We start from the raw sequence: 27540 nt of genomic DNA on the forward strand, positions 1-27540 counted from the left end.
GCTAATGTCATGTTCAAAATACTTCAGAAAACAGTTTCAGATTTCAGGTTATTTCCTTCAGATTTCTGGATATTTGTATATTCATAAAATATCTTCAAGATGCAACCAAGCCCAACAGAACACACATTCATGTTTCATGCACACCCAATACATGTGTTCCCTTCCGGCCATTACATTTAATGTAAGTATTGAATGGTTAGGATCAAACCTGCCACCTACTCATTCTCTTTTAGATACAGTGCTTAATGTTGGTGTTATGTACAAAGATGCCTGTTATAGCTTTAAATAGAGGGTATTTGTACAGCAGTTACACAGTAACTGAAATTCGTAGCATAAGGTTAGTTTGTGGAATTTCCTTCTTGTGATATCATGGCAGCCATCAAAAATTTCAGATTTTAGAGCATCTTGGATTTTAGATATTTAGATTAAGAAAAGTTCTATTTATTATTTAAAAATCAACTTATCTAAGCTTTCATCTCAAGCAGGTAAAAGATCATTAAGATCCAAAAAACAGGAAGTACATCAAATCTTACTAAAAAAAAAAAAAAGCAATAACTAAAAGGCAAAAAAAGGCTAGTGGCAGCAAACAGGAATCACAAAGCAGGTCTGTCTACAAAGTCCATGATACAGCCAGAGTGGCACGTGTCTACAATCTTAGCACTTGGAAGGAGTTTGACAGTAACCCACAGTTTCATAAAATCTTTAAAACATTATAACATGTGAACTTAAATTTCAAAGATTTTTAAGATAGAAAAGGGGAAAAAAGTTTGATGTATAAAAAGATACCAGTGTACTGCAATGGGGGAAAGAATGTGTGTTATTATACCTACTTCATATACGCACTATGTATCTTCAAAAAATCTACAGTTATTATTAGATTGATAGCATCTAACTATGACCCAGTTAAACTAAATGATATATGAAAATAATATATAAGCTTAAGTTAGTTGAAAATAATGGTCAGAATAAGAATTATATAAAGCTAACAGTAAAAATACAAACTTTTAAGTGCTTCAAATCTGCAGATAAAATCAATTACTAATCTGCCTTCCTTGCTTTCTTTGTAAGTGCATTCATTTTCATGGCCACTTTTATCTCAATACACTAGAAGACAATTTGACTATTTAATTTCTTCCTTACCTATTTGAATTTAGACTAGATTAAAGTAAAATTTAGCCAGGCACAGTAACACATAATCCAAAAATTAAAGAGGCACAACAAGAGTTTAGCTGTAAGTTCCAGGCCAGCCTGCTCTATGCAGCACGTGCTAGGCTAGCCACAGCTCTAGAGCAAAACCCTTCTCAAAATGCAAACCAAAAAGACACGATTTCTCACCATTAATTGCTTCATTTCTCACCCAAATCATCAATTATTCCTAAAATAAAAAGGGTTACTTCATATTTCAGTACAGCTTAAAAATACTCCAGTCCCTTCAAGGGTAGGCTTTACAGGCACTCTGAAATACTCAGAATAAAACTATTTAAGTTACTTATTAAAATGAAAACCTGCAGAGCGTTAGTGCCACCTACTGGAGAACACAGCCTATGTTATTTATTTAGCGAAATACATTTTCTAACAAAATTCCAGGCATGTCTGCACTGCCTATTCATAAACTACATAATGTGTTAATCAAGTCTTAAGATGCATCTGCTCACATCACGGCTACATTACTTAAAGTTGAATCTAAGAAAACTGCAAACATATGCTGTCTTCCTTTCCAGAGGAGATGGAAGACACAGAAATGAAGATCCATTGAATGCAGACACAGTATAGGATTTCCTTTTCAAAATCAAAACATTGTACTTCTGTAAGAGGATTCGGCCACTCAGCTTGATCCTCAGAACCTGAAAGCTGAAACAGGCAGGCAGAAACACACACATACATACATGCACACATGCACCCATGTGTCATGGGAGGATACAAACTCACATAAAAACACTGATAGAGTTGCTGAACTATACAAACACATTTATTTCTTCAGTAGTTAACACTCTTTTTTGGAATTTTTTTCTTTAATGTATCAAATGCTTTGCAAATTTCCATGTCATCCTTACACAAAGATCATGCTCACTTCTCTGTTGTCCCAACTTTAGTACTTGTGCAAATAAACATTTGACACATTATTTTGCATATATAGGCAGTCTCGTTCTTCTTGCATTTGGAATGGATTTCATTTGGGACTGGGGGAACTTACTGAGGTGCTACACGTCTCCAGTAACGATCAATTCCATGTTTAAAATACAGCACAGCAAGCCATCTTACATTTATATCAAGGGTGTGGTTCGTAAAAATATTCTGTGAATAAAAAAAATTGGAATAAGTATGTAACCCTCTAAAGATATAACTAATCAAGGAGCAAAATAAAATATCTTTAACCACTACATCTGAAGACGATAACAGAAACATCTGAGGTTATTGAAATTAGTTGGTCTCTAAATTTAGATGATAAAGAGTAAGATTTTGTTAAAACTGAGTCTGAGCTTTCCTCCAGGATGTCAGTTATACTTTGCTGTTACCCATTTGTTTTAATTATTAGACTGAGTACTCAGTCTTGCATAGGACTGTAATCAGCTCCCACCATGTGTCTAGCTCATAACGGTTCAATTTGCTCAATAACTGTATGAATGGAAAAGAATAAGGATAGAACTAACATACCAAAATATAGCATGGATTTGTCTGCTTTTTAAATGTGAGTCTCTACTAATGCACATCTGTGTGCATGTTCACTGCACGACTGGTTTCATATAGAAGCCAAATTTCATCCCAGAAATGCCACCCACCTCCTTCTGAGACAGGGTTTCTCACTGGCCTAGAACTCACCAATCAGGCCAGACTGGCATGCCTAGGACCATCCTGTCTCTGGCTCCACCAGCTGTGTTCTCATGTTTGTGAGGCAAACACTTCAGACTTTTGAGAAAATATCTCATGTATGTCAGGCTGACCTCAAACTTGCTATATAGCCAATAATGACCTTGAATCTCATGCTTCCACCAGGTGCTGGAATCACAGGTATGTACCACCATACCCAGTTTATAAGATGTTGAGGACCAAACTGAGGCTTTCATGCATGCAAGGCTAGCCCTCTAGCCACTGACCTACAACCTCAGCCCAAGATTTTTTATTTATTTTGTTTAAACTTCATCACTACATATATCATATTGATGTTTTCTTAAAATATATGCTTCTGCAAAGTTTGATAAGAACGCAGGCACACTTAGCCAGGTGTTGTGTGTAACCAACCCTACACTCAGAGTGGTGAGGCAGGTGGACCTCAAGTTCCAGGTCAGCCTGGGAAACATAGTGAGAACTGGCCAGCTCACTCAAAACATACAACATACTTTTCAATAGCATTTTGCTAGTTTAACCAAAAGATAAATATGCAAAGATTCGTTATAGTATTTTTCAAGTATGTTTGAAATTTTCCTTGATAAAAAACAAGTAACAAGTAAACGTAGAGAGAGACCTAAAATAAATACCTTCTAAATTTAAAAAAATAAATAAATAAAGTACCCAGGCATGGTGGGACACACATATCATCCCAGCATTTAGGAGGCAGAGGCAAGAGATGGCAGCAAATCCAAAGCCAGTACCTTCCAGTCTAGCCAAGGATATACAACATGATCTTGTTTCAAAGAATGAAAGAAGGAAGAAAGGAAGGAAGAAAGAGAGGGAGGAAGAAAAGAGAGAGGAAGGAAGGAAGAAAGGAAGAAGAAAGGAAGGAAGGAAGGAAGGAAGGAAGGAAGGAAGGAAGGGAAAGAAGAATGGATGGAAGAAAGGAAGGAAGGAAGAGAGAGAAAGAAGGAAGAATAGATGGAAGAAAGAAAGAAAGGAAGAGAGAGAAGAAGGATGGAAGGAAGAAAGAAAAAGAAAAAGAAATGAAAGAGAAAGAAAAGAATGAAAGAAAGAGAAAAGAAAGAAAGAAGGGAGGGAGGGAGGGAGGGAGGGAGGGAAAGGTGAATGAGTAGTAGATAGGTATATAGATGCCCCTACAGCACAGATTTAAAGACCTCAAGAAGTCAAAGTCCCTGAGTTGTTAATATATGTTTGAAATTGTGATGGTTAATCTTGAAGATCAGCCTGACCTAGGACAAAGGCCTCTGGGCACATATGTGAGGCATATGTCTTAATTAGGATGGCCTCTGGTCATGCCTGTGATGTATTATTTTGATTTGGCTAACTGAATTAATAAGATCTGCTCTAAATGTAGGGGTCCCATTTCTGAGCAAATGTCCTGGATGACAGAACCAGAAGAAAAGGTAGCTCAGCATACCCATTCACTGCATTCTGATTCCTGTCTTGGACTCAGTGTGTCCACCTGTTTCAGGTTCCTGCTGTTTCGGGTTCCTGCTCCCGTGCCTTCCCAGCTATGATGGGCTGTGTCTTGAACTGTAGCTGAACCGCAATAAACTTTTCCTTCGATAAACTGCTTTTGTTAGAGCATTTTATCACAGCACTAGCAAGAGTAAATAATGTAAGAAAAAATAAATCATTCCACAGTAACAAGTCTACTTACCAAGACAATCATGCTCATGGGGCTAAAGAAAGGGTTCAGCAGTTAAGAACACTTGTTTCTCTTCCAGAGCACCTGGATGCAGTCCCCAGAATCCAAATGGATTCTGTAACTCCAGTTCCAGGGAGATCTGATCCCCTCTTCTGGCCTCCACGGGCACTGCACGCATGTGCATACATATGCACACATGCAGGCACTCACTCATAGAATTTATAAACCAAAATCCAATCATGCTTACAAATGAGTCTGGTAGCAGTTTGTTTGTCTGTTTGTTTGTTTGTTTGTTTGTTTGTTTGACAGGGTCTCACTACGTAGTCTGGCCTGAAGTCACTATGTAAACCAGGATGTCTTCAAACTCACAGAGATCCATCTGCTTCTATCCCAAGTGCTAAGGTTAAAAGCACCATGCCTGGCACAAAAGCAGTTTTAAGCGATATAAAGTGAGATGTTAAATGAACAATTTATGTTAATGCAATCAAGCCACACTGTTACTGCTTTGTAACAGTTTTGTTTTGATGGTGGCAAAGTATAAAAACAACTATGCAAGTTAAACCATGCAAGATTATCTTAGTACCCAATGGGGAAATTTCTATCAGCCCATAAGTTTTAAAAACGTTAGTCCAACTTGGCTCAGTGGTGCAGAATACTTGTGAATCTTGCAGAGGGCCTGGATTTAATTCCTCACACCCATATCAGGTTGTTCACAAGTGTCAATAATTCCAGGAGGATCCAATGTCCTCTTCTGGTCTCTGTGAGCACCAAGCACACACACGGTGCACATACATGCATGCAGGCAAAACACTAGTTCACATAAAACAAGTTTAAAAAAAGATCTTAGGCGGCTGGAGAGATGGCTCAGTGGTTAAGAGCACTGATAGCTCTTCCAGAAGTCCAGAGTTCAATTCCCAGCACCCACATGGCAGCTCACAACTGTCTGTAACTCCTGTTCCAGGGGAGCTGACACCCTCACTCAGATATACATGCAGTCAAAACACCAATGTACATAAAATAAAAATAAATACATTAAAAAAAAAAGATCTTAGTTCAATCAGGCATAGTGGTGCTTGTCTTCAGTTGTAGCACTTATGAGGCAAAGGCAGGTAGATCTTTGTGATTTCCAGAGCAACCTTGTTGACACAACAAGTTCCAGGCCAGCCAGTACTACATAGTAAGAATCATCTCCAGGATAAAATAAAACATTTATAATGGTAACCCAGTACCGCTGCTCACTCTCCTTTTAACCCCCAACCCCTCATCTCTACCTTCATCTCTCAGTATCAGTGTTGGTATTTAGGCTACACTTTTTTATTTTTTGTTTTTCAAGACACAATTTCTCTGTGTAGTCTTGACATTCCTGGTACTTGCTCTGTAGATCAGGCTGGCTTTGAACTCACAGAGATCTACCTCTGCCTCTGAGTGCTACAATTAAAGACATGTGCCGCCATGCCCAGCTGCCTAGGCTAGACTTTAACTGGCTATGTATTGTAGATCAACTTGCCTCAAACTTAAAATCCTCTTGCCTCATTGCATCGGCCTCCTGAGTGCCTGAATTAGGGAGCCACCATGCCCTGCATCAGAAACTGTTTTATCCTCAATATTCAAAAGGCTGAAGCAAGAAGAATTCAAAAGTAGCTTGTTCTAGGAAGCAAACTGAATACCAGCCTAGGCTACAAAATAAAACTTTTTTTTTTTTTTAAGTTTGAGCTGGGGATGTAACTCAGCAGGGAAAATGCTCATCTCTATTCACAAAACTCCAAGTTCAATCGCCAGCACCTTATAATCTGAGCATGGTGGAACATGCTTGTAACCCCAACACTTGGGAAGCGGAGGCAGGAGAATAAGAATTCAAAATCATCCTTGGTTATACTGCATGTTGAAGCCAGCCTGTGATAAATGAGACCTATCTCCAAATGTATTTATTTATCTATTTATCTATTTGTGTATGACTCTCTATTTATTGTGTATTTGTGTATGACTATTATTTATTGTGCATGACTCTCTAAAGCAGTAGTTTTCAACCTGTAAGTCAAGACCCCTTTAGGCATCACATATTAGGTATTTACATTATAATTCATAATAACAGCAAAATTATTATGAAGTAGGCAGGAAAATAATCTTATGGTTGGGGTCACCACAACAAAACTGTATTACCAGGTCATAGCATTAAGAAGACTGCAAACCACTGATCTAGAGTGATTCCTCACAGCAGCACAAGACATGAAAATAGCATTTTATACAAATGTCTATATATATACAGGCTAGTGTGGTAGCATACGCCTCTAAGCCCAACACTGGGGAGCTAAGACAGGAAAGTCACTGAATTTTAAGTCAGCACCCGCTATACAACAAGACACTGTTTCAATCCTCTCCCAGAAAAAGTCTACACATACAAACACAGACAAGCAGATATCCTTGCATTGGTGGCCAGTCTGGTTTACATACTAAGGGTCAGGCAAACCTGGGCTACATAGTGAGACCTGTCCCAACAAAAACAATGTTTTAAAGTGAAATATATGACACAAAAAGAGATCAGTTCAATGACGAGTACTCGCCTAACATGCACCAGATCCTAGGTTTGTTCTCCATCGATGGGGAGTAAAAGAAAATGAATAACTGAAAAATACTGAGCATGGTATTTGTAAGCTGATGCTGAGCAAACTGAAGTACATTCAGTGAGAAAAAGATAAGTAGAGCATTAATGTACACTACGATCATCTCGATGTCAGTACTGGTGTAGTAAAACAGAAAGGTCATCACGGTCTGACACCTCCTCAAGAAACACTGAGAATATATCCTGTCCAGCGTCTTATACAGAATGAATGCTTAGACAATAAAAGCAAGAAAGTCATTAATCAACCTGAAGAAATAGAGCCAAAAAAAGAAGTGAGTTCCTCTACTAAAGCTATAATTAAACCAGGCGGTGGCAGCCTTTATTCCCAACAGAGGCAGAGGCAGCCAGATCTCTGTGAGTTCGAGGACAGCCTGGTCTACAGGAGCAAGTTCCAGGACAACCAGGGCTACATATAGAAACCCTATCTCAAAAACAAAACAAAACAAAAAGTTTTAATTAAATTACAATAAAAGAAAATATCTAAAATGTTGATTCATCAACAAATACTTGTGACATACCCTCATGAACCTTACATTACTATGATGATGATAATGGCAGCCAAATATGTGGATCAGTTTCACCAAACCACAAGTAAATCTCCATACTCAAAATAATATTAATAGTAAACCCAATTAAAATAATGATGTCTCACTTTATTAAAAAATAGACTATTTCAGTAACTACTTACCAGCAATACTGAGTAGAAACCTGGCTGTGTCTCCCACTGTTTCAACTGCTCCTCGGCTGGCTTTAAAACAGCAGTATCCTGACTGGTGGCCTGTGTTAAGACCTGAAGAACTACAGAGCTGGCACTATTGAGATCCATGGAAGCCTGCAATGATAAGTTAGCACACCTAAATCATAAACATTGTAAAAAATACAAAAATGGACAGTAACAGAACAGAAGAAAAATCTGAAGGGTTCAAAAAGCACTTTTACTTGTTCACTTAGATTCTGACTTCTACTTTTCTATGTACTAGCTAAGCCATTACTGAGACTTCCCATAATTCCAATTACTTTTACTTAAATCAATATATTTCACTGGGCAATGATGAAACACACCTTTAACCCCAGCTCTTCGGAAGCAGAGGCAGGAGGATCTCTGTGAGTTTGAGGCCAGTCTGGTCTACAAAGTGAGTCCAGGACAGCCAAGGCTACACAGAGGAACCCTGTCTTGAAAATAAACAAACAAAAAAGAAATCAATATTTCTAAGGAAGACTGCCTTTTATTGTTTCATAAATAAATTCCAAATTCTGATTAAATGCCATTTCCTAGAAAGTAGAGGCAACTGAGATCCTCCTACCTCAGCCTCCCTAGTGTTCTCAAAATCATTTTAAAGATAAAATCCAAATGCAAAACGTAGGAAGTGAACACAGAGAGATGCATTCTCAATGATATTTGAAAGATAAAATGAGTTAACTGCAATCCTTGTGTAGGACTGTCTCTAAAGAAAGGATGAGTAGGAGACTCTTGTTATGTATTAAATGACTGTACCTTCCCTAATTCATATGCTGGAATCTAATGCCTAATGTATTGGTGTTTGGATCTGAGAAGTTAGGTCAGTAGTAGACCATCAGGAAGGATCCCTCAGGCATAGTGCAAATGCCATATAAACATACAGCAAGTCTGCAACCAGCAAGATGGCCCTCATCAGTACCTAACTATGCCAGCACCCTGAGTTCAAGGCCAGCCTAGGGTATGTAATAAAACCCTGTCTCAAACTAAAAGCAAGAGGTCAGAGGTCTACCACCAAGCCTGATTTTATGATGGCCTGCATTCAATTCCCATACGTGTGTGTGTGTGTGTCTGTGTGTCTGTGTGTGTCTGTGTGTGTGTGTGTGTGTAAACAATTAATAAAAAAAAAAAAAAGTCCATGAATTTGAAAGAGAACAAGGAAGAGAACAAAGGAGGGTGGAAAGGAAAGGGGAAAATGATATGATTATATTAAAATCTCAAAAAAATTTAAAAAGTAATTTTTAGAAAGAAAGCAAGCAACCCAGCCATGGAGCTAGAGAAAGGCTCAGCAGTTAAGAGCACCTGTTGTTCTCACAGAAGACCCAAGTTTGGACCCAGCACTGGTATCAGGCAGTTTATAACCACCTGTAACTCCAGGTGGAGGATCACATTCCCTCCATGGATGGACGGATGGATAGACACATACATACACTCTCACAGCACACATAAAACAGAAAAAGAGACCCATTAAAAATTTAAAGCAGAAAAGTTACCATATTAGAAAGCTTAAAGAAAGGGACAGTTCATCAACTAAAATGAACACTTATTTGTTTATTTATTTATGGGACAGTTTATTAACTAAAAACATTCATTCATTCATCCATTCATTTATTTTGGGCAGGGTCTATGTATCTCTGACTGTCCTAGAACTTACTATGTAGACCAGGCTGGCCTAGAACTCACAGACATCCACCTGCTTCTGCCTCTCCAGTGCTGGAATTAAAGGTATGAGATACCAGCCCAGAAAAAAAAAAAAAAAGAAAGAAAGAAAGAATGAAAAGAAAGAAAGAAAGAAAGAAAGAAAGAAAGAAAGAAAGAAAGAAAGAAAGAAAGAAAGAAAGAAAGAAAGAGAAAAACTTAATACTAGTACAAGGCATGTTAGTACAAACCTGTAATTCCAACACTCTGGAGACTGAAACAGGAGGGTTATGAACTGAAGGCCAGCTAGGGCTACATAGCCAGATCTTGGAAGAAAGAAAGAGAAAAATGGGGGGGATAAAAGAAGGGAAAGGAGGACTAACGAACGACCACTTGCAGAAAAAAAGATAAAGCTGATTCTAGCAAAGATGCTAAATTCCCTAGATGAGTTACCATACTATTGCATCTTCTAAAGTGCTGCTAATGGACAGCGTTCCTAAGGCTGCTGTTCCCACAAACGTCACCTTCTGTGGAAATCTCCAACTGCACTAGCCAGTAGAGCACCACTTCATGCTGAACTACCTTCTACACATTCTGATTACTACATCTACTGCCTTGCTTAACTGCAGCTTCTCTAACAGACCATGAACTACCTAAAGTTAAGAAATGTGCATTCTTCGTTCGTACACACCGCCGTGTCTCATCACAGTATAAAGGTGTGCTCACCTTCCAGGGGATGGCAGTGCTTACGCTGTGTTGGGCCTGCCTACATCAATGTGTGCTAAGTGAGAACATCCCTCAGATATAGCAATAAAGCTGTATGATGGAGGCAAATTCTTCAACTGAGGCTTTCTCTTCTCAGGTGATGCTGGTTTGTGTCAAGTTGACAACTGAAGTGAAGCATAACAACCCCTCAATTTCTAATTCCCGACTGACTGAATCTTTAAAAATCTATTAAAAATCTGACACGTTAGTATATATAGACTGTAACAGTAAAGCCTCTGGATTTGAATTTAATGGCCATGGAACACGGACTTAAATATGTTCAACATGTATCCTAGAAACTAGAGGAATGAAAAATAGTGTTAGGATGATTTGTTTGTTACTGAAGTGTGGTCCAAAGATTCACAGAGCTGTTTTGCATCTGTAACCCACAAAGATTCTGGGCAGCTGCCACCTCAGTCTCTTCTCTGTATTACCATTTTTGGTTTAAATACACTAGATTTTTTTTAAGCTGTTAAATGAATAAAATCTTTGGCCAAATATGGATACACCTGAAATCCCAGTGCTCAGAAGACACAAGACAATCACTTCCTGTGCCAGGCCGCCAAGGTCTATGTAGTTCCAGACTACCCAAGGGTACATAGTAAAACAGTATCTCAAAATACAAACAACAACAAAGAGTAATCAATCAATTTTTTAATAACTTCCGATCTCTACTATAGTTGTGTAAAGCCACAAAAAGCAGCCAAGCCTCTCCCTTTTCAACCCCCCTCAGCCTAACCTTCCCAGAACATTGTATTTCTGACATCAACTCCTGTTAAGTCCACATACATTCACAGTCTTTAACAACCTCTACTGACCATGTACCACTCTGAAAGAAATATGGTACAGAATCTGTGCATTCAATTCTACAAAGGAAAAAAGACAAGCTAAAATATACTGTTACGGAGGAAGTCCTAGCAATTTACCCTCCAGCAAGCTTGGCAGAGGCCTCCTCACAGGGGAAGAAAACAGCATAGTCCTGAAAGTTGAGGAGGAGTTCCCAAGATGAGTGCATGCTGTGAGTACATCAGACAGATATATCCCAGGCACAACAAGATCTCAATTCATTTTAATACAATTATTTCTGAAGAATTATAGCTTAGCATGGCAGAACATAAGGCAAGGACAGGGATTTATAGAAAATTAAACCTATCTGCACGTTGATCTGTGAACTGCCAGCCTCCAGAACTATTCAAAAATGTGTTTCTAGTGTAACCTACCTAGTCTGTAGGTAATATAGCAAGAATGCCTTTAAAGAGTGAGAAGGGAACGTAACAAGTTACTAGCCTCTGTGGGACACAGGAAAACACTACTAGGAACATACAAAATTACGAGGGTCTATATCTAGCATTTAAGAAACGTTCATTGTTGGGAGTGACCTGTCTGCAAGACATAATAGTGAATAGTCAAAGATTATGGACGTAACCAGCCACGTCTTGATGGATTTAATGCCACTATACCTGACACTGCTACGGGGACCAAGAACCTGAAGGGGGATAGGTCATGGGCTAGGAGAAATCTATCACTATTGTTAAAGGGACATAATAAAATGACTAACAGCATACTGCTATACCCATAGATCAGTGCCTCGCTCAGCCTCCTTAAGAGAAGCTTTTCCTTGCAGTAGGTAAGAATTAACACAGAGATCTACAAGTGTACAATGTTCAGAGAGTGAGATTTTGGCACACTCTGTCCTAAATAGGATGTTTTCATCAAACTCCTCTCCTCAAAGCTCCAGAGTCTATGGAGGAGACAGAAAGACTGTTAAGAGACACAAGTGATGGATGACTCTAAGAAAATAGTGTCTCAGACAACAGAACTTTTGCACATATGAACTCACAGAGACTGGCAGCATACATAAGAAATGCACAGCTTCAAGCCAGACCAGGTCCTAGTACTGAGAGGGGGAACTGGACAGGAGGTCCCATCCCTAAGCAAGAAGCTGTCTGCAACTGACACCTACTGGCAGAGGGAAAACTACCTTTCTCCAATGGAGTGGCACTGGGTATAACAACCAAATTCCAAGGCAGGCATAACACAAAACAAACTCAACAGTATTGGCTTTTTCTTTTGAGGTGTGGGGGTTTTACTGGGTTTTGCCTATTTGTTTTGATTTGTGTGGGTTTTTTTCTGTTAGTTTGGGGTAGGTTCTTCTGTTTTGTTTTGGGGGGTTGGTTTTTTTGTTTCTATTTTGGGGTTTCACCATGTAGCCTTGGCTGTCCTGGAACTCACTGTAGACTAGGCTGGCCTTGAAGTTATAGCGCTTCACCTGCCTCTGCTTCCCAAGTATTGGGATTAAAGGCGGACATCACCACACCCAGCTGGTGTTTTCCTTCTTTTAGAGAGAGAGAAAGAGAGAAAATGCATGAAGCTGGGTAGGTAGGGACATGGGAAAAATAAAGGAGGGACTAGAGGAGGGGAAAATATTATTAAAATATATGTCATGAAAAAAATCAATTAAAAAATAAGAAACAAATGTTCGTTCTTGGGCTGGAGAGATGGCTCAGCAGTTAAGATCACTGGCTGCTCTTGCAGAATACCTGAGTCTGATTCCCAGCACCCACACAAATGACTCATAACTATCTGTAACTCCAGTTCCAGGAGATCTAACACCCTCTGTGGGCCTTGCCGTCAGGCACACACATGGTTCACGGACATATATGTAGGCAAAACATCCATACAAATAAAAATAGTTTTCTTAAAAAAAAAGGGCATTGTTAAATTCCTAGCTGTCACTCACGCATGTTTTGGGACAGTTTTGACAGTGCTGAACAAATAGGGCCGTGAAAAGCAGTAGGATGAGACAGAGTCAGGTGTGATTAGATATGTACAATCTTATAAAGTAACCATATCTGAACCCATTTCTTTGACCAGATGAAGCAGAATAAGCAAAAAAAACTTCAAATTAAAATAAATAAAGGGCTTTTATGCGCGCACGCATGCATACATGCATTCCAACATTCACTGACCAAGGCAGTACAGCTCAAGCTTTACTTAGCATTTCTGTAATCTGGATATCTTATTAAAATGCAGGTTCTGCATAGGTATTAAAGAAAAACCTCATTGCTAGGAATGGAAGACATCCCTATGAAACAATGATCAGGAAGGCCCAAGACTCCCAAAGCAACACAGGCAAACTGTACCTGCTGTTGGTCACTTCCTAGAACTAAAATGTAAGGCCATACTGCTAAAGAATATAGGCCTTACTTGCAAGATACAGAGAAATCAAGCTAGAATTGGACTGGACTTCCTTCCTGCTGGCTAGCCCTCATAGTACTAGAAAGAGTTGCACTGGCTGCTGGGGAAGAATTGTCATCAACAGTCTTACTCAGTTGTGAGCCCTGTACTCCACAACACTAACAGGAGAAGTAAGAAGAGCCCACTAGTACATTAGTGTAAGTCTGTTATGGGAACAACCAGCTCTGACTGAATTTAATGCCCACTCCAAAGGAGGAAACTCACATTTGGTACTGCAAAGCCAGTCAAATGCCCATGGCTGGAGAGGTCACAGGCTATAAAAGGGAAGCTACTGATGTTGTTTTCCAAAATGGACTGCTTCTAAATAACTACATGATGCTATCTGCTTTGGTCAGAGAGGCTTTTTGCAATGGTCAGCAGCGACAACAGAGACTCATAACTAATCAAAGTACTGAGTATAAGTTATTGCTGAATGCCCAGTCATAAAAGTGACATCTACAAAACTATTCCAAGGCTCAGAGAACAACATGAAAGAAGAAGCAAAAAGAATGTAAGAGTCAAAAGAAGCAAGGATAAGGGTGGGTCAAATGCCAACTACTGCACCCTTGAACTCACAGCAGCTGTGTCTACCTGCACAAAATTACTTAATTTGAGGAGCAGTGATACTCAGTAGGTAGGACTACTCTACAAGCATGAAGACCTGAGTTCAAATCCCCAGCACCTATGTACAAAAGCTGAGCACAGGTGCATGTGCCTAGACCCACAACATGGGGTAAGAGGCAAAACCAGGATGACCATGAGAGCTTGGTGGGCCATTCAGCCAGACTAGCTTAAATGGAAGTCAAGATACCCAATATTCAAGGAAACAATATGCATTCTCCTCTAGCCTTCACATGCAAGCAGTACCACACATACATACACACACACACACACACATACACACACACACACACACACCCCTGATCAGAAGAGTGGGGCTATCAATACCCTGGCATGGAAGAGGAGAGGCTCATAAGCTCCCTCCTTGACAATTTACAGGCAATTAATGGTTGATGGGGGAGGCAGGAGAGTGATACAGCTACTGGTAAGGTACCCATGCAAGTGTAAACAATTCTTCACCCACCTGTAAGCGACTCTAATGAATCTCATAGAGAAAAGAGACAGAAAGAAATAGAAGGGGGCTGGTTGGAACAGGAAGGGGATTAGTAGAAGGGGTACAAGAAGGTAATCCAGTGAATATGATCAAAATAAATACATGATAATGCCATAATGAGACCTATCATTGTGTTTAATATACGCAAACAAAAACATGTTTTAAAAGTACCTCAATACATAGATGCTATTTCAGTAACTTTTCAGTTGAGCTTGAAGTGGATATTTTTACCAAATTCCCAGGTGATAAACCACATTTTGAGAAGCAAGAATGTAAAACACTAACAAAACCTATGCTCTACAAAGCTTGTAATTGTAGGCTTATTGGTAGTCAGTCTCATCTTTAGAAAATCAAACAAGATGTGCTTCTCTTGCAGAAGTACACCTGCAAAAGATGTGATCAGCCACTGTGTAAAACACCCTGAAATTAGCTGACTATGCACATAATACGCACAAAGTCAAAGAAAGGAACAGGGCTGGGGGAGCAGAAGGCAAGGGTAAAGTGCTTGCAACACATGTGAAAGTCTGTGGGTTCTATCTCAAGTGACTCCAAAATAAAACAAATGACAAAATGAAGATGCGGAAATAGCTTAATGATAAAAGTGCATGGCTATGGGTTCAATCCCAACACTGCAAAAGAAAATAAAGATAAAGGAAATTAAAATTCCCAACAGTAATACCAAATTAAGCCCAATGTGGCAGCACATACCCAGCACTGGGTAGAGAAAGGTAGACAGATCTCCGAGAGTTTAAAGCTAGCATGGTCTACACATGGAGTTCCATAGCACCCAAAGCTACATAGTGAAAGCCTGTCTTAAAAATAATAATGATAATAATAATAAATTGTGAGAAGATCAAATATACACATATGCCCATGCAACACAGAAGTCAAGAGCCAACTAATTGGGACTGCTTGGCAGTTAAGAGCACTTGCTGCTCTTCCAGAAGTTTGGTTTCCAGATGCATGTCAGGTGGCTCACAACAGCCTGTAATTTCACTACCAGAAGATGCAATACTGTCTTCTAACTGTGGCAGCAGCAGCACACAGAGCATAAACAAACACACACAGACAAGAGTGCACATGAAGATTCTTTAAAAGATAAATCTAAAAAAAAACAACTAAGCAAACATTACCTATCCCTAAATATGAAATTTTTATTCTGGAGAAACATCTTCAGTATATTTTAAAGCCAAAAATTACAAGCATTATTCTGCCTTCTAGTTTAGTTCTGAATGTAAATACATTCATAGTATCACAAAAGTCTAAAGACTTTTGTTTAATTACCGAATAATTTTTGCACACTGCTTTAGAACCTCCAATCATATTACAACCAAATCCTCTGAGAATTCTCTTTTGGCTTTAAGAAGTGTAATCAAGGCAAAGAACACCCTTCTGCCCTATAGCTATAACACACATCCACACAATACTGCCATAATTAAACTGTTTGCACCAGCCCCTGTGCTAGCTACCATCAAGAAACGAAAAAAGTCTACAAAAAAAGGAGAAATTTTCTAATTTTACCAAAATTTTCCTCTGTGTGAAGCAATGATACAGGCGAAGCTATCAAGCCATGAATATCTCATATAATGAAGTCATTCTGCCCTTAACAAAGTAGAGAAATTTGAAATGATGTGGAAATGGAAGAGATTCCTCTATCCACGGGGGGGGGGGGGGGGAAGAGGGGGAGGTGTTAAAAAAAACATGGTTGCAAACTGCTCTTCCTTGCTTCCTTCTAAATAACAAGCAAATCTTAAAGGCGCTATGGCATACAACAGAGCTCCTTTACTATGTGGTGAAGAGTGGTGTGCCAATTACAACCTTGACACCAGGAGCCAAATCACCAGTCTTTGCTATTTACGCAAATCCCTTTGCTGTACGATTCTCTCGTTCACCACGCAGTAAGAAAATTAGGGGGGAAAGAGCAAATGCTATCTATGGGCCTCGAAATAATTTTGCTGAATCACAAATATTCCCAAATGTAAAGCTGCCGGAGTCGCTGAGCTTGAGCACTGGCGGCCATAACTCAGGATGGATCTCCTCTCAGAAAAAAACGAAAAAGGAAAATGTTTAAGCCCTTCACTTTTTCCTTAGAGAGAAGGAAAGGTCTAACGTTTACAGCTTTCGCAGCAAGGTCGCGCGTGCATTGAACACCCTCCACCGGACCAGTGAGAGAATCACATTCTCCTGCACAGTGCAGCCCCAAGCCTGCAAGGACAAACACACGCCCCCACCCCACCCCCAGGCCGGCGACAAGGGACACAATGGGGACCCTCGGCTTCGCTCAACCTGTCACGCAGACCCTGCCACGCCGCACCGCGGACCCAGCACCGTCAGGCTTCCCCAAAGCCCGGGAGCCAGCGACGCTCGGGGCTACTCCAGGGCCGCAAGGACCCCGCCGCCCCGGCGCACACCTCAGCTGGACCCGCGTCCCGCCCACGGCGCGGGGTCTCGCTGCCCAGCCCACTCCTCCCCGCCGGCCGCGCGGCTCGCCGTCGGGCCTCACCCTGTGGTCCTGTCCGGAACAGCCCGGCCCGCCCCTTTCCACTTGTCCACACGAAGCGGCGCTGCTGGCTTCCGCGCCCCACGCTGCTAATCCACACGCTGCCGCCTACTGATGCCGAAAACGGCTTCTAGGAACGCGCCATGTTGCCGTGTCGCCGCTCCAGACGCCGCGGGCGCGCTAAAATGACGTCACGAGCTCCCAGCGCGCAAGGGAGAGGCCGGGGAAGGAGGCGATAGGAGAGCGGAGGGACGGGGAGGGAGGAGCTGGGGTTCGAACCCGAGGGCGCGCGGCGGCCAACGCAGCAGTGTGCGCCTGCGTGGTACGCGGAGCCGCGCGCAGGCATTAGGGGGCCTGTAACTGTGGAAACCGTATGCCCTGGGAAAATCGATTGTCTCCTGCGCCCAGTCAGGCGTAAATCAAAACCATTTCATCTTCACTGTTGTATTCGTTGGTGTGTCGTGGCAGGAGAGGGGTAGCAAGAGAATCCCATTAACCAACCCTGCCATCACGGGTATTTTTTCAAGCTTGGACGAGGTTGTTGTTCTTTAGTGTTGTTTTATCGGCAGGGGATTGAGACAGGGTCTCGTCTCACGAGTCCAGGCTGCTGTCAGACTCTTTGTAGCTGAGGATGACCATCAAATCTTGACTCCTCCACTTCCCAACTGTTAGGGTTACAGGCGTATAGTCTCCCCAAAGCGACGTTTTGGTTCCTGAGGTGGGTGAGAGCTCTCTACGCCACAGCATAGAGTTTTCACAGTATCGAACGTGAAAAGATTTCAGAAGACCAATGCTGCCTACCTCTGCTAGCTAAAGTTTTCTTGTCTTTAAAAAGAGAGCTTGTGAGAAAAATTAACTGTGTTCATAAATACTGATAAACATTTAAGGTGTGCACAATACAGTCTCAAGATCTGGGTTACATGAAGCATTTTAAGCCCCAGGACGTTCCTGTGAGGTAGATGCACTCTAATGTCCATTTTAAAGAAGAAACTGGAACACAGAGAAATTAACTTGCCTAAAGTTCAATGGCTAGTAAATGCAAGCAATGAGGTTGGAAGTAAGAAAGAAAGGAAGGAAAGATGGAAGGAAGGAAGGGAACATTAGCTCTTCATTATATGGAAGTCCCTCACTCGAAGCCTTTCTTTTTTTTTTTTTTTAATTCAGTAAAAAGATAAAATTCCCTCAATGAACAGGGAGGAATGATTAAATAAAAACATATAAACTGAAATGCAAAACTGATCTTTTAAGTTATATTGAAGGGCATTTGTTGGCATGTTAATAAATTTTCAGTGTGTTCTGAAAATAAGTTAGCAAAATATTTTCCGAAATGTCCCATATTTGGAGACTCAAAAATGCTGAAACTGGCTTTGCCAATTGTTGGATGGTACTGTGGCTATGTCTCATTTTTCTATTTGCTTAGTTATAGCTTCTAGTTTTATAGAAATATTACACACCTCAAATTTTAGTGTGCATAGAATTATGTGAGATCTTATTAAAATACAGAGCCTGGATGCTGGAGAAATGGCGCAGCGACTGAGAGCACACGCTGATCTTACAGAGGACCTGGGTTCACTTCCCAGAATTCACGTGGTGGCTCACAAACATCTGTAAATCAGTACCAGAAGTTCCAGTGCCCTTTTCTGAACTCTGCTGGCACCAAATATACACCTGATGCAAATGCATACATGCAGGCAAAACATATACAATCTTTTGCAAAACAATCTTTTAAAACAATTTAAATTTTCTTTAAAAATATAATTCTCTCCTTAGCTGATGAGAAGGTTGAGCAGGTAAAGATACTTGCCCCCTGATGACTGAGTTTGATGCCAAGGTCACACACAGTGGGATGGAAAGAGACAACCAACTCCCAACTCCCAGTAGTTGTTCTCTGACTTCTGCATAAGCTAACAGTTAATTTAAAAAATGCAGTGCAGATCCTGATTACCTTTTTTCACACAGGGTCTCATATAAGCCAAGTGGGCAACTGTCTAGGTAGCCAAGGATAATCTTGAATTTCTGAAAACTCTTGCTTCCACTCCCAGATTTTGAGGTTACAGGCATATAATGCCCAGTTTACATTGTGCTGCGGATCAAACGCAGGGCTTTTATATTCTAGGAAAGCACCTAACAATCGAGTAACGTCCCCAGGATCCTCATTAATTCGGTTGATCTAAAATTTATCATTCCAGTTGGTGCCGGTGCTGCCAGCCTATAGATAACGTGTTCAGTAGCAGAGCTACAAGCAATACTTAATGTGGTAAGAAAAGATTAGCTAATTTTTTAAAAAGAAGAAATAGTTTTGAAAAATAGAACTATTCTCCTTGGAGCAAGAGTCTCCTGTAAATCTGAGGAAATGTTTAATTTTGGAAAAAAAATGACCTATATAATTTATGTCTACAATACTAGTATCAAAGTGAGGGCACATTCAGAAGTCCTAATTTTAATTAAGTACTGAAAGGAAGGCCTAGATGAATATTATTGACAAAATAAATATTAACAGCTAGAGAAGTAATCTCAATCTACAGTGCTTCATTATTATATTTTCATATTCAAGATTTTTAGAGAAAAGGATAAATATTAGAATTAACTTTTCATTGAGTATCGTCAGGATATATTTGAAATCTTTTTTTTTCTCTCTTTATCAGTTGGGTGGAGGGTGGGTTGTTAGGGATAAAACACATGGACTTCAATATGCCAGACAAGTACTCTAACCACTAAACCATATCCCCAGTGTATATTTGAGAGTCTTAATACAAATTCAGTGGTTTTCACATATAATCGAGAACTACAAAAAGAATGCAGAAATCTGATGATGAAAATGCTAAATTAAAGAAACTGTGGGTGGGGCTGGAGAGATGGCTCAGAGGTTAAGAGCACTGGCTGTTCTTCCCTACAAAGGTCCTGAGTTCAATTCCCAGCAACCACATGGTGGCTCATAGCCATCTATAATGAAAACTGGTGCCCTTTTCTGGCCTGTAGGCACACACACAGAGAATACTGTATAAATAATAAATAAATAAATCTTAAAAAAAAGAAAAGAAACAGTGGGTACTGGAGAAATGGTTAAGAGGTTAAGAGCGCTTGTTGCTCTTACAGAAGTCCTGGGTTCAATTTCCCACATTCATATGGTGGTTCACAACCATCCATAATTCCCATTCCAGGAGATCCAGTGCTGCCTTCTGATCTGTAAGAGTACCAGTCCAGCAATCACTTGGTGCAGAGACATGCATGCAAGCAAAACACTCACATGCATAAAATAATTATGAAGAAATTATTTTTAATTAAAGAAACATTGGCTTCCCTCACCACACACACACACACACACACACACACACGTTTTTAACACCAGTCATATGTGGTAGCCCATATTAGTGATCCCAGCACTCAGGAGGCCAAGGCAAGAAGATTGTGAATTTGAGGCCAACCTGGCTTTCATAATGCTGTCTTGGCCAGCTTTGCCCATATACTAAGAACTTGGAGCCAGAGAAGGAAAGGCCAGGTAGTGCACATCTGTAATCCCAGCACATGGGATTTGGGAGCTCAAGGATCAGGAGGTTAAGGACAGGCTCAGTTACATAACAGTTTGGGGTTAGCCAGGGCTACTTGAATCCCTCTCTAAGAAAAACAAACACAACAATACATAAAAATCAGCTCAACAATCTAAGAACTCAGGAGGATGAAACAGGAAGATTGAGAATGGGCTTCACGGTGTATTCCAGGTCTGCCAGGACTACAAGATGAAACTCTGTCTCAAAAAGTGAACAAATAAACTTTTTAAGAACAATAATTTAAAAATTATGCTTTTCTAAAAGGCCTTAAAGAGGCTGAGAAAGCACTGTGGTTAGAGTGCTTGCTTGTTGTGCACAAGGTACTGGATTTGATTCTTAACACTACAAAAACGATTAGTTCTGCAAAGGAGTTTTGTTTTTGTTTTTGTTTTTGTTTTTGTTTTTTCTTGGCTGGCTTGTTGTTTTGAGACAGGGTTTCTGTGTGTATCCCTGCCTGACCTGGAACTTGCTCTGTAGACCAAGCTGGCCTCAGAGGTCCACCTGCCTCTGCTTCCCAAGTCCTGATATTAAAGGTGTGCACCACCATTGCCGGGTATACAGAACAGTTTTCATTTTCTAGGATCTGCTAGAATGATGATGCTTATGCTGACTTGATTAAGAAACATCTCAAGGATTAGTACAGCATACTTCTGGATATGTCTGCAAGGGTGGTGGTCTATTGACTGATTCAAAGTTTGAAGATGGGGTCGAGTTGGAGAAGGGAATTCCTAGGAGCGTATATTTGAAGCGTGTATCTTGTTCCTGGCTATTCCCGACTATGACTTTTTGCTTCCTGGATACCATGAGATATCCAGGTCCTCTGTCAGGACCGTCGTCAATGTTCCTTGCTACCAGCCTCAAGCAATAGAGCCAGCTGTCCCTGGATCAAAATCTCTGAAACCTGAAACTGGACACACTAAATCTGTTAGAAGAAAAAGTGGGGAAGAGCCTTGAACTCATTGACACAGGAGACAACTTCCTGAACACAACACCAACAGCACAGGCTCTAAGGTCAACAATCAATAAATGGGACCTCATGAAACTGACAAGCAAAGGACACTGTCATCAGAACAAAACACCAGGCTACAGACTGGGAAAGGATCATCACCAACCCTAGATCTGACAGAGAGCTAATATCCAGAATATATAAAGAACTTAAGAAGTTAAACACCAACAAACCAAGTAATCCAATTTAAAAATGGGGTACAGAGCTAAACAGAGAATTCTCAATTGAGGAATACCAAATGGCAGAGAAACACTTAAGGAAATGCTCAACAACCTTAGTCATCAGGGAAATGCAAATCAAAACGACCCTGAGATTTCACCTTAAACCCATCAGAATAGCTAAAATCAAAAACTCAAATGACAACACATGATGGAGAAGTTGTGGAGCGAACCCTCCTCCATTGCGGTGGGAATGTAAACTTGTACAACCACTTTAGAAATTAATCTGGCCTTTTCTCAGACAATTAGGAACAGTGCTACCTGAAAATCCAGCTATACCACTCCTAGGCATATATCCAAAAGATGCTCAAGTACACAACAAGGACATTTGCTCAAACATGTTCATTGCAGCTTTATTCATAATAGCCAGAATCTGGAAACAACCCAGATGTCCCTCCACTAAGCAATGGATACAGAAATTTTGGTACATTTCCACAATGGAATACAACTCAGCAATTAAAAACAAGGAAATCATGAAATTTGCAGGCAGAACTAGAGAAGATCATCCAGAGTGAGGTATCCCAGAAGCAGAAAGACACATATGGTATATACTCACTTATAAGTGGATATTAGACATGTAACATAGGAGAAACCTAAAATATGTACACCTAAAGAAGCTAAGCAAGAAGGAGGACCCTGGCTAAGATGATCAATACTCATTCAGAAATGTAATGTTACGGTACATATTAAATAAAGATGATTAGGTATACAACAGATCTTCTATATGAAAGAGGTTTATTAGGTGGAAATGGAGGGAGAGAGGGAGAGAAGGGAGAGCAGGACATAATGGGGAGAAAGAGAGAGGGAGGGAAAGAGAGGGGTCGCCCCGATAGAGAAAGGGGAGAAGGCCAAGAGGCCAAGAGAGAAGAGGCCAGGAGCAAGAGAGACCAATAGAGGAACCACATGGCCAGCTGGTCCCTTTAAGGGGGAAGGTAACCACACTTTCCAGGTGTGGCCACCTGGCCAGCAACACGATGACATCATAAGTTGCTAGGCAACCCAGGAGCAAGCTTAGTTCCAAAATCCTAACATTCCTCCCTTTTTCTATAATTAAAAATTGAGGAACTTAGACTGCTTCTCATGTAAGGTAAGTTAAAGTATATAAATTTAGGTTCATTGGAAGTGGCTCTTGGTTGTCATGCAAGGGGGTAAGAGAGAGAAGAAATAATAGCAACAAAATGGTCAGATTACATGGTCAAGAGGAGGAGGGGAAGCCTCTGCCCTGGAAAAATATAGGGTAGAGGGTTGTCAGTTGCCAGCCATGCAAGGCAGCAGGTAGGGACTGAGGAATGCTGGGAGAACCGGGAGCTGCTTGTCCTAGTCCTGAAGCACACCATTTCAGCCTTTTGTTAATAAAAAGTGAATAACAGGCATAGATTCTCTTCTGGCTACTTCCTGCTGACACCGGGGGTGCTGTAGGGAGGCCAAAAGGCTGAAATGCTGGCCAAGTCCAGGAAGAACAGGCTGCTTTGATGCTGTCCAGGGTCTGCAAGAACATCCATGGCTGGGAGGGAAAGTGCAGGTCCAACTTGATGGAAGTCTGTGTGGTCAGAGTTGAACACTTGTGGTAGCTGCTTTAGTGCTGTTGTGGATGTAGGAAATGTCTGTGTCTGGCAGGACACTGAAACACATATATAGGCAGGAGATAAAGTTAAGTAGATTATGGAGAAAATCCTTTAGGTATACATTGAAAACTTTTGGGAGAGCAAACAAAGGTGGAAGGTTTGGATCAATGAGACTTGAACATGGGAACCTCCATTTACCTGGGGGGACCTTCATTTACCCAGTCACTGACAGTAACTAAAAAGGCTTTGCTCTGGATCCGTCATTGAGGCGAGGTTTAGTTACAGAAGTGTGTAAACTTAGAGGCCCTAGTGCTAGCTGGCACTAGGTATAGAAACCTGAAATTCTCCAGAAGACGTCCCAGAGGGGAATCTGGAGGAATGGGAGTCTGGGCATTTCTCACTGGGAGGCAGAGAAGCCGGTGACCTTCCAGAGGCATCCCAAAGGCAAGGTATGACTCAGTAGAGATGGTCCTACCTGGTCCAATAGCTCATCAGCTTTTGGCCAGAGACCAAGGGCACAGTTGCCCAAGAGAGCACAGTCCACATAGCGCTAGGATTTTCCTGTCCGGGGCGGGGGTGGTGGTGAGGGGGATGGACTGTGCGGGTAAGAGGTTCTCTCAAGGGAAAAGATGCCCTAAATGGATGTCCAGCAAAGAAAGTTAACCATAGCCAGTGGAGACCGTGGTTGGGGATTCCTCTGCCTCAAAGGGTATTGGGAAGTTGCCAGACTCTCAACAGTCAATCTTCCCTTACCCAGAGAAACATTTATGCTGACCAATGGGGGGATACTCACCAATTCAGCTGGTGTTGAATGCTGCAGATAGTGATCTGGTTGCCGGAAAGTGGAGGTCACGGGTGCACTTGGAACAAAATAGGTTTCCAGCGGCTCCGGTGGGGGTGCTGGCAACCACCGCTTGGTGTGACAGCTGGAGGTACCTATTCCTGGCCCAATGCACCAATGATAGAATTGCACAAAAGAGTTACACGGTGGGTTCATAAATCATGCCACGGGACTGGTTCCACGTGGGATGTTTATTGGCGGAAGGGGAAGGCGTCACAGAGACCATCTCTGGACAAAGCAGGAAAGGGGAGGAGCTTTGAGTTGTCTTATAAGGTGACCCAGAGCATGCGCAGGTAGTTTCTGGTGGTCAGCGGGTGGTCTTGCAAATCTTTCAGGTAGCCTCACAGATGCTGGATAACCAGTTTGTTGGGTTTCTTAGGGCTGGCCATAGAGATGCCTGCTTAAGGATCCCAATAAGAAAGGCAAACGGGATAGACATCGGAAGAGGGAGAAAACAGGGAACAGGACAGCAGCCTACCACAGAGGGCCTTTGAAAGACTCTACCAAGCAGTGTATCAAAGCAGATGCTGAGACTCATAGTCAAACTTTGGGCAGAATGCAGGGAATCTTATGATAGAAGGAAGAGATAGAAAGACCTGGAGGAGGCAGGAGCTCCACAAGGAGAGCAACAGAATCAAAAAATCTGGGCCCAGAGGTATTTTCTGAGATTATACTCCAACCAAGGACCATGCATGGAGATAACCTAGAATCCTTGTACAGATGTAGCCAATGGCAGTTCAGTGTCCAAGTGGGCTCCCTAGTAATGGGAACAGGGACTGTCTCTGACTTGAACTCAGTGGTTGGCTCTTTCATCTCCTCCCCTGATGGAGGGTGCAGCCTTGCCAGGCCACAGAGGAAGATAATGCAGCCAGTCCTGATGAGACCTGATAGGCTAGGGTCAGAGGGAAGGGGAAGAGGACCTCCCCCATCAGTGAACTTGGGGAGGGGAATCGGACGAAAAGAGGGAGGGAGAGTAGGACTGGGAGGGGACGAGGGAGGGGGCAACAGCTGGAATACAAAGTGAATAAAATGTAATTAATAAAAATAAACAAATTTAAAAAAGAAAACTGGGAAATGGAGAATATTAACAGATTTAAGAGTGATAAATAAGGTGATTCAACCATTGGGCTCTTTACAGCCTGGAAAATCCCTTGCCGTCTTTATTTCCTAAAGGATGGTCTATTATAGTGATTGATTTAAAAGACTGCTTTTTTACTATCCCTTTACAAGAACAGGATAGAGAAAAATTTGCCTCCACAGTGCCTACTTTTAATAATGCTCAACCTGTTAAAAGGTAACAGTAGAAAGTTCTTTCACTAGGAATATTAAACAGCCTCATCTTGTGACAATATTTTATACAACAACCATTAGAAATAATTCATAAAGTTTCCTCAGTGTAAACTTTATCATGGTAGGGATGATATCTTACTGTCTAATTTAGATGTAGATACTTTTGAAAAATGTTTGATGAAGTAAAGAGAATTTTGCATTGCTGGGGATTATAAATTTCTCCTCAAAATATACAAGGAGGTGATTTTATCAATTATCTAAGATATTAGATAGGTTTACAGAAAATTTGACCACAGAAAGTACAAATCAGGAGAGATCAATTACAAAATCTTAATGCTTTTCAGAAATTGTTGACAGATACTAACTGGCTACTACCCACAATTGGATTAATTATTCAACAGGTTAAGTGATTTATTTCAAACCTTACAAAGGATAAGGACTTAAGAAGTGCAAGAAAATTATCAGCTGAGGCTGAGAATTGGCTCTGATAGAAAAGAAACTACAGGATGCATATGTAGATCACTTGGATCCAAAGCTTGATTGTATTTTACTTATTTTGCCTTATTCTCATTCTACCATAGGAATTCTTACGGAGAGAAAAGGAAATACCTTAGAATGGATATTTTCAGCACATAAACAGAGAAAAAAATTAATGACCCATATTAAAATAGTTTCTGAAATGATTCTGAAAGAGAAAATGAGACTTTGTCGATTAGCAGGACTAGATCCAGCAGAAATTGTGATACCTTTTACTAATGCAGAAATTGCCTCATTGTAGCAATATAAATTGGCAAAGAGCTTGCAATAATTTTTTTGGGAAAGTTTAACATGAAATATCCCCAAAGCAAGAGATTTTAGTTTATAAAAGGAACTAATTTGATTTTCCCTCCTATACTAAAAGGGACACCAATTTCTGGAAACTGTACATTCTATACTGATACAAATAAATCAGGAAAGGCAGGTTATAAGTCAAGAAAAATAAGTAAAATGGCTCAAAGCCCTGATGAACTGCTGTATGTCATTCTTTTGGTATTATTATGTTTTCCTGAATCTCTTAATATAGTTGCTGCCTCTCAATATGCAGAAAGAGTTGTTTTATATATCAAAACCACTGAACCTATTCTGGATGATTCAAAATTAACTTCATGATTTACTCAACTACAAAAATTCATCAGAAATAGAAATCATTCATTATATATAACACATATCAGATTCCATATGTGCACACCAGGCCTTCTAGCACAAAAATAAATGATGAAATTGGTCAGCTATTAATAGGAAATATGCTAGAAGACTCAGAATACCATAAGAAACACCATGTTAACAGCAAAAGTTTGAAGAAAGATTTTTCTATCACTTAGCAACAAGCCAAGGAAATTATAAGGAAATGTCCTACTTGCTCTTTGTATAAACAAACTAATACCTGCAGGGAGTTACCCAAAAGGTACCCAAAGAAATGAAATTTGGCAAACGGATGTGTTTAATTTTGCAGATTTTGAAAAATTAAAATACCATACCATTCTAGGTTTCAATGGGCAACTGCTTTAAGTTCAAAACAGGATGATTTCATAATTACACATTTATTACAAGTTATGGGTATTATGGGAATACTTGTACAAATTAAGATTGATGGTGCTCCAGCATATATCTCTATATCTCTAGTATAATGAAGCGGGCTTTTTTGCATATTACAACATACAGTATACTATAGGTATACCAGACAATCCTACAGGACAAGCAGTTATAGAATGATCTAATCGTTCTTTAAAAGACATGCTTAATAAACAGAAATAGATTACACTGTGCTTTATTATTTTTTAATTCTAGACAGTGTAAAAGGAACTTTTATTTACCTGTTTTAATTGTTGCCTCAAAGGATTATTGCCTCTGTCTGTTAACCTAGGCCTAGTTCTGGAAGCTTCTAGCCTCCATACCATCTTACCTAGGCCTACCTAGAATGT

General features: G+C 40.6%; 1 protein-coding gene across 1 annotated transcript in view; it reads right to left on the bottom strand.

Moving 5' to 3' along the window:
- Positions 1-17297, bottom strand: part of Ipo11 (importin 11) — a 182722-nt gene extending 165425 nt beyond the window's left edge. Inside the window, exons 1-3 of the mRNA XM_060385692.1 lie at positions 17115-17297; positions 7810-7953; positions 2195-2295 (exon numbers count right to left, since the gene is read on the bottom strand). Of these exons, the coding sequence (XP_060241675.1) occupies positions 2195-2295; positions 7810-7947 (239 nt within the window). The 5' untranslated portion in view covers positions 7948-7953; positions 17115-17297. The remainder of the gene's footprint in view (positions 1-2194; positions 2296-7809; positions 7954-17114) is intronic.
- Between the last annotated feature and the right edge of the window lie 10243 nt (positions 17298-27540).

Source organism: Meriones unguiculatus, chromosome 6 (assembly GCF_030254825.1).
Source record: "Meriones unguiculatus strain TT.TT164.6M chromosome 6, Bangor_MerUng_6.1, whole genome shotgun sequence".
In the NCBI taxonomy this organism is placed as follows: Eukaryota; Metazoa; Chordata; class Mammalia; order Rodentia; family Muridae; genus Meriones; species Meriones unguiculatus.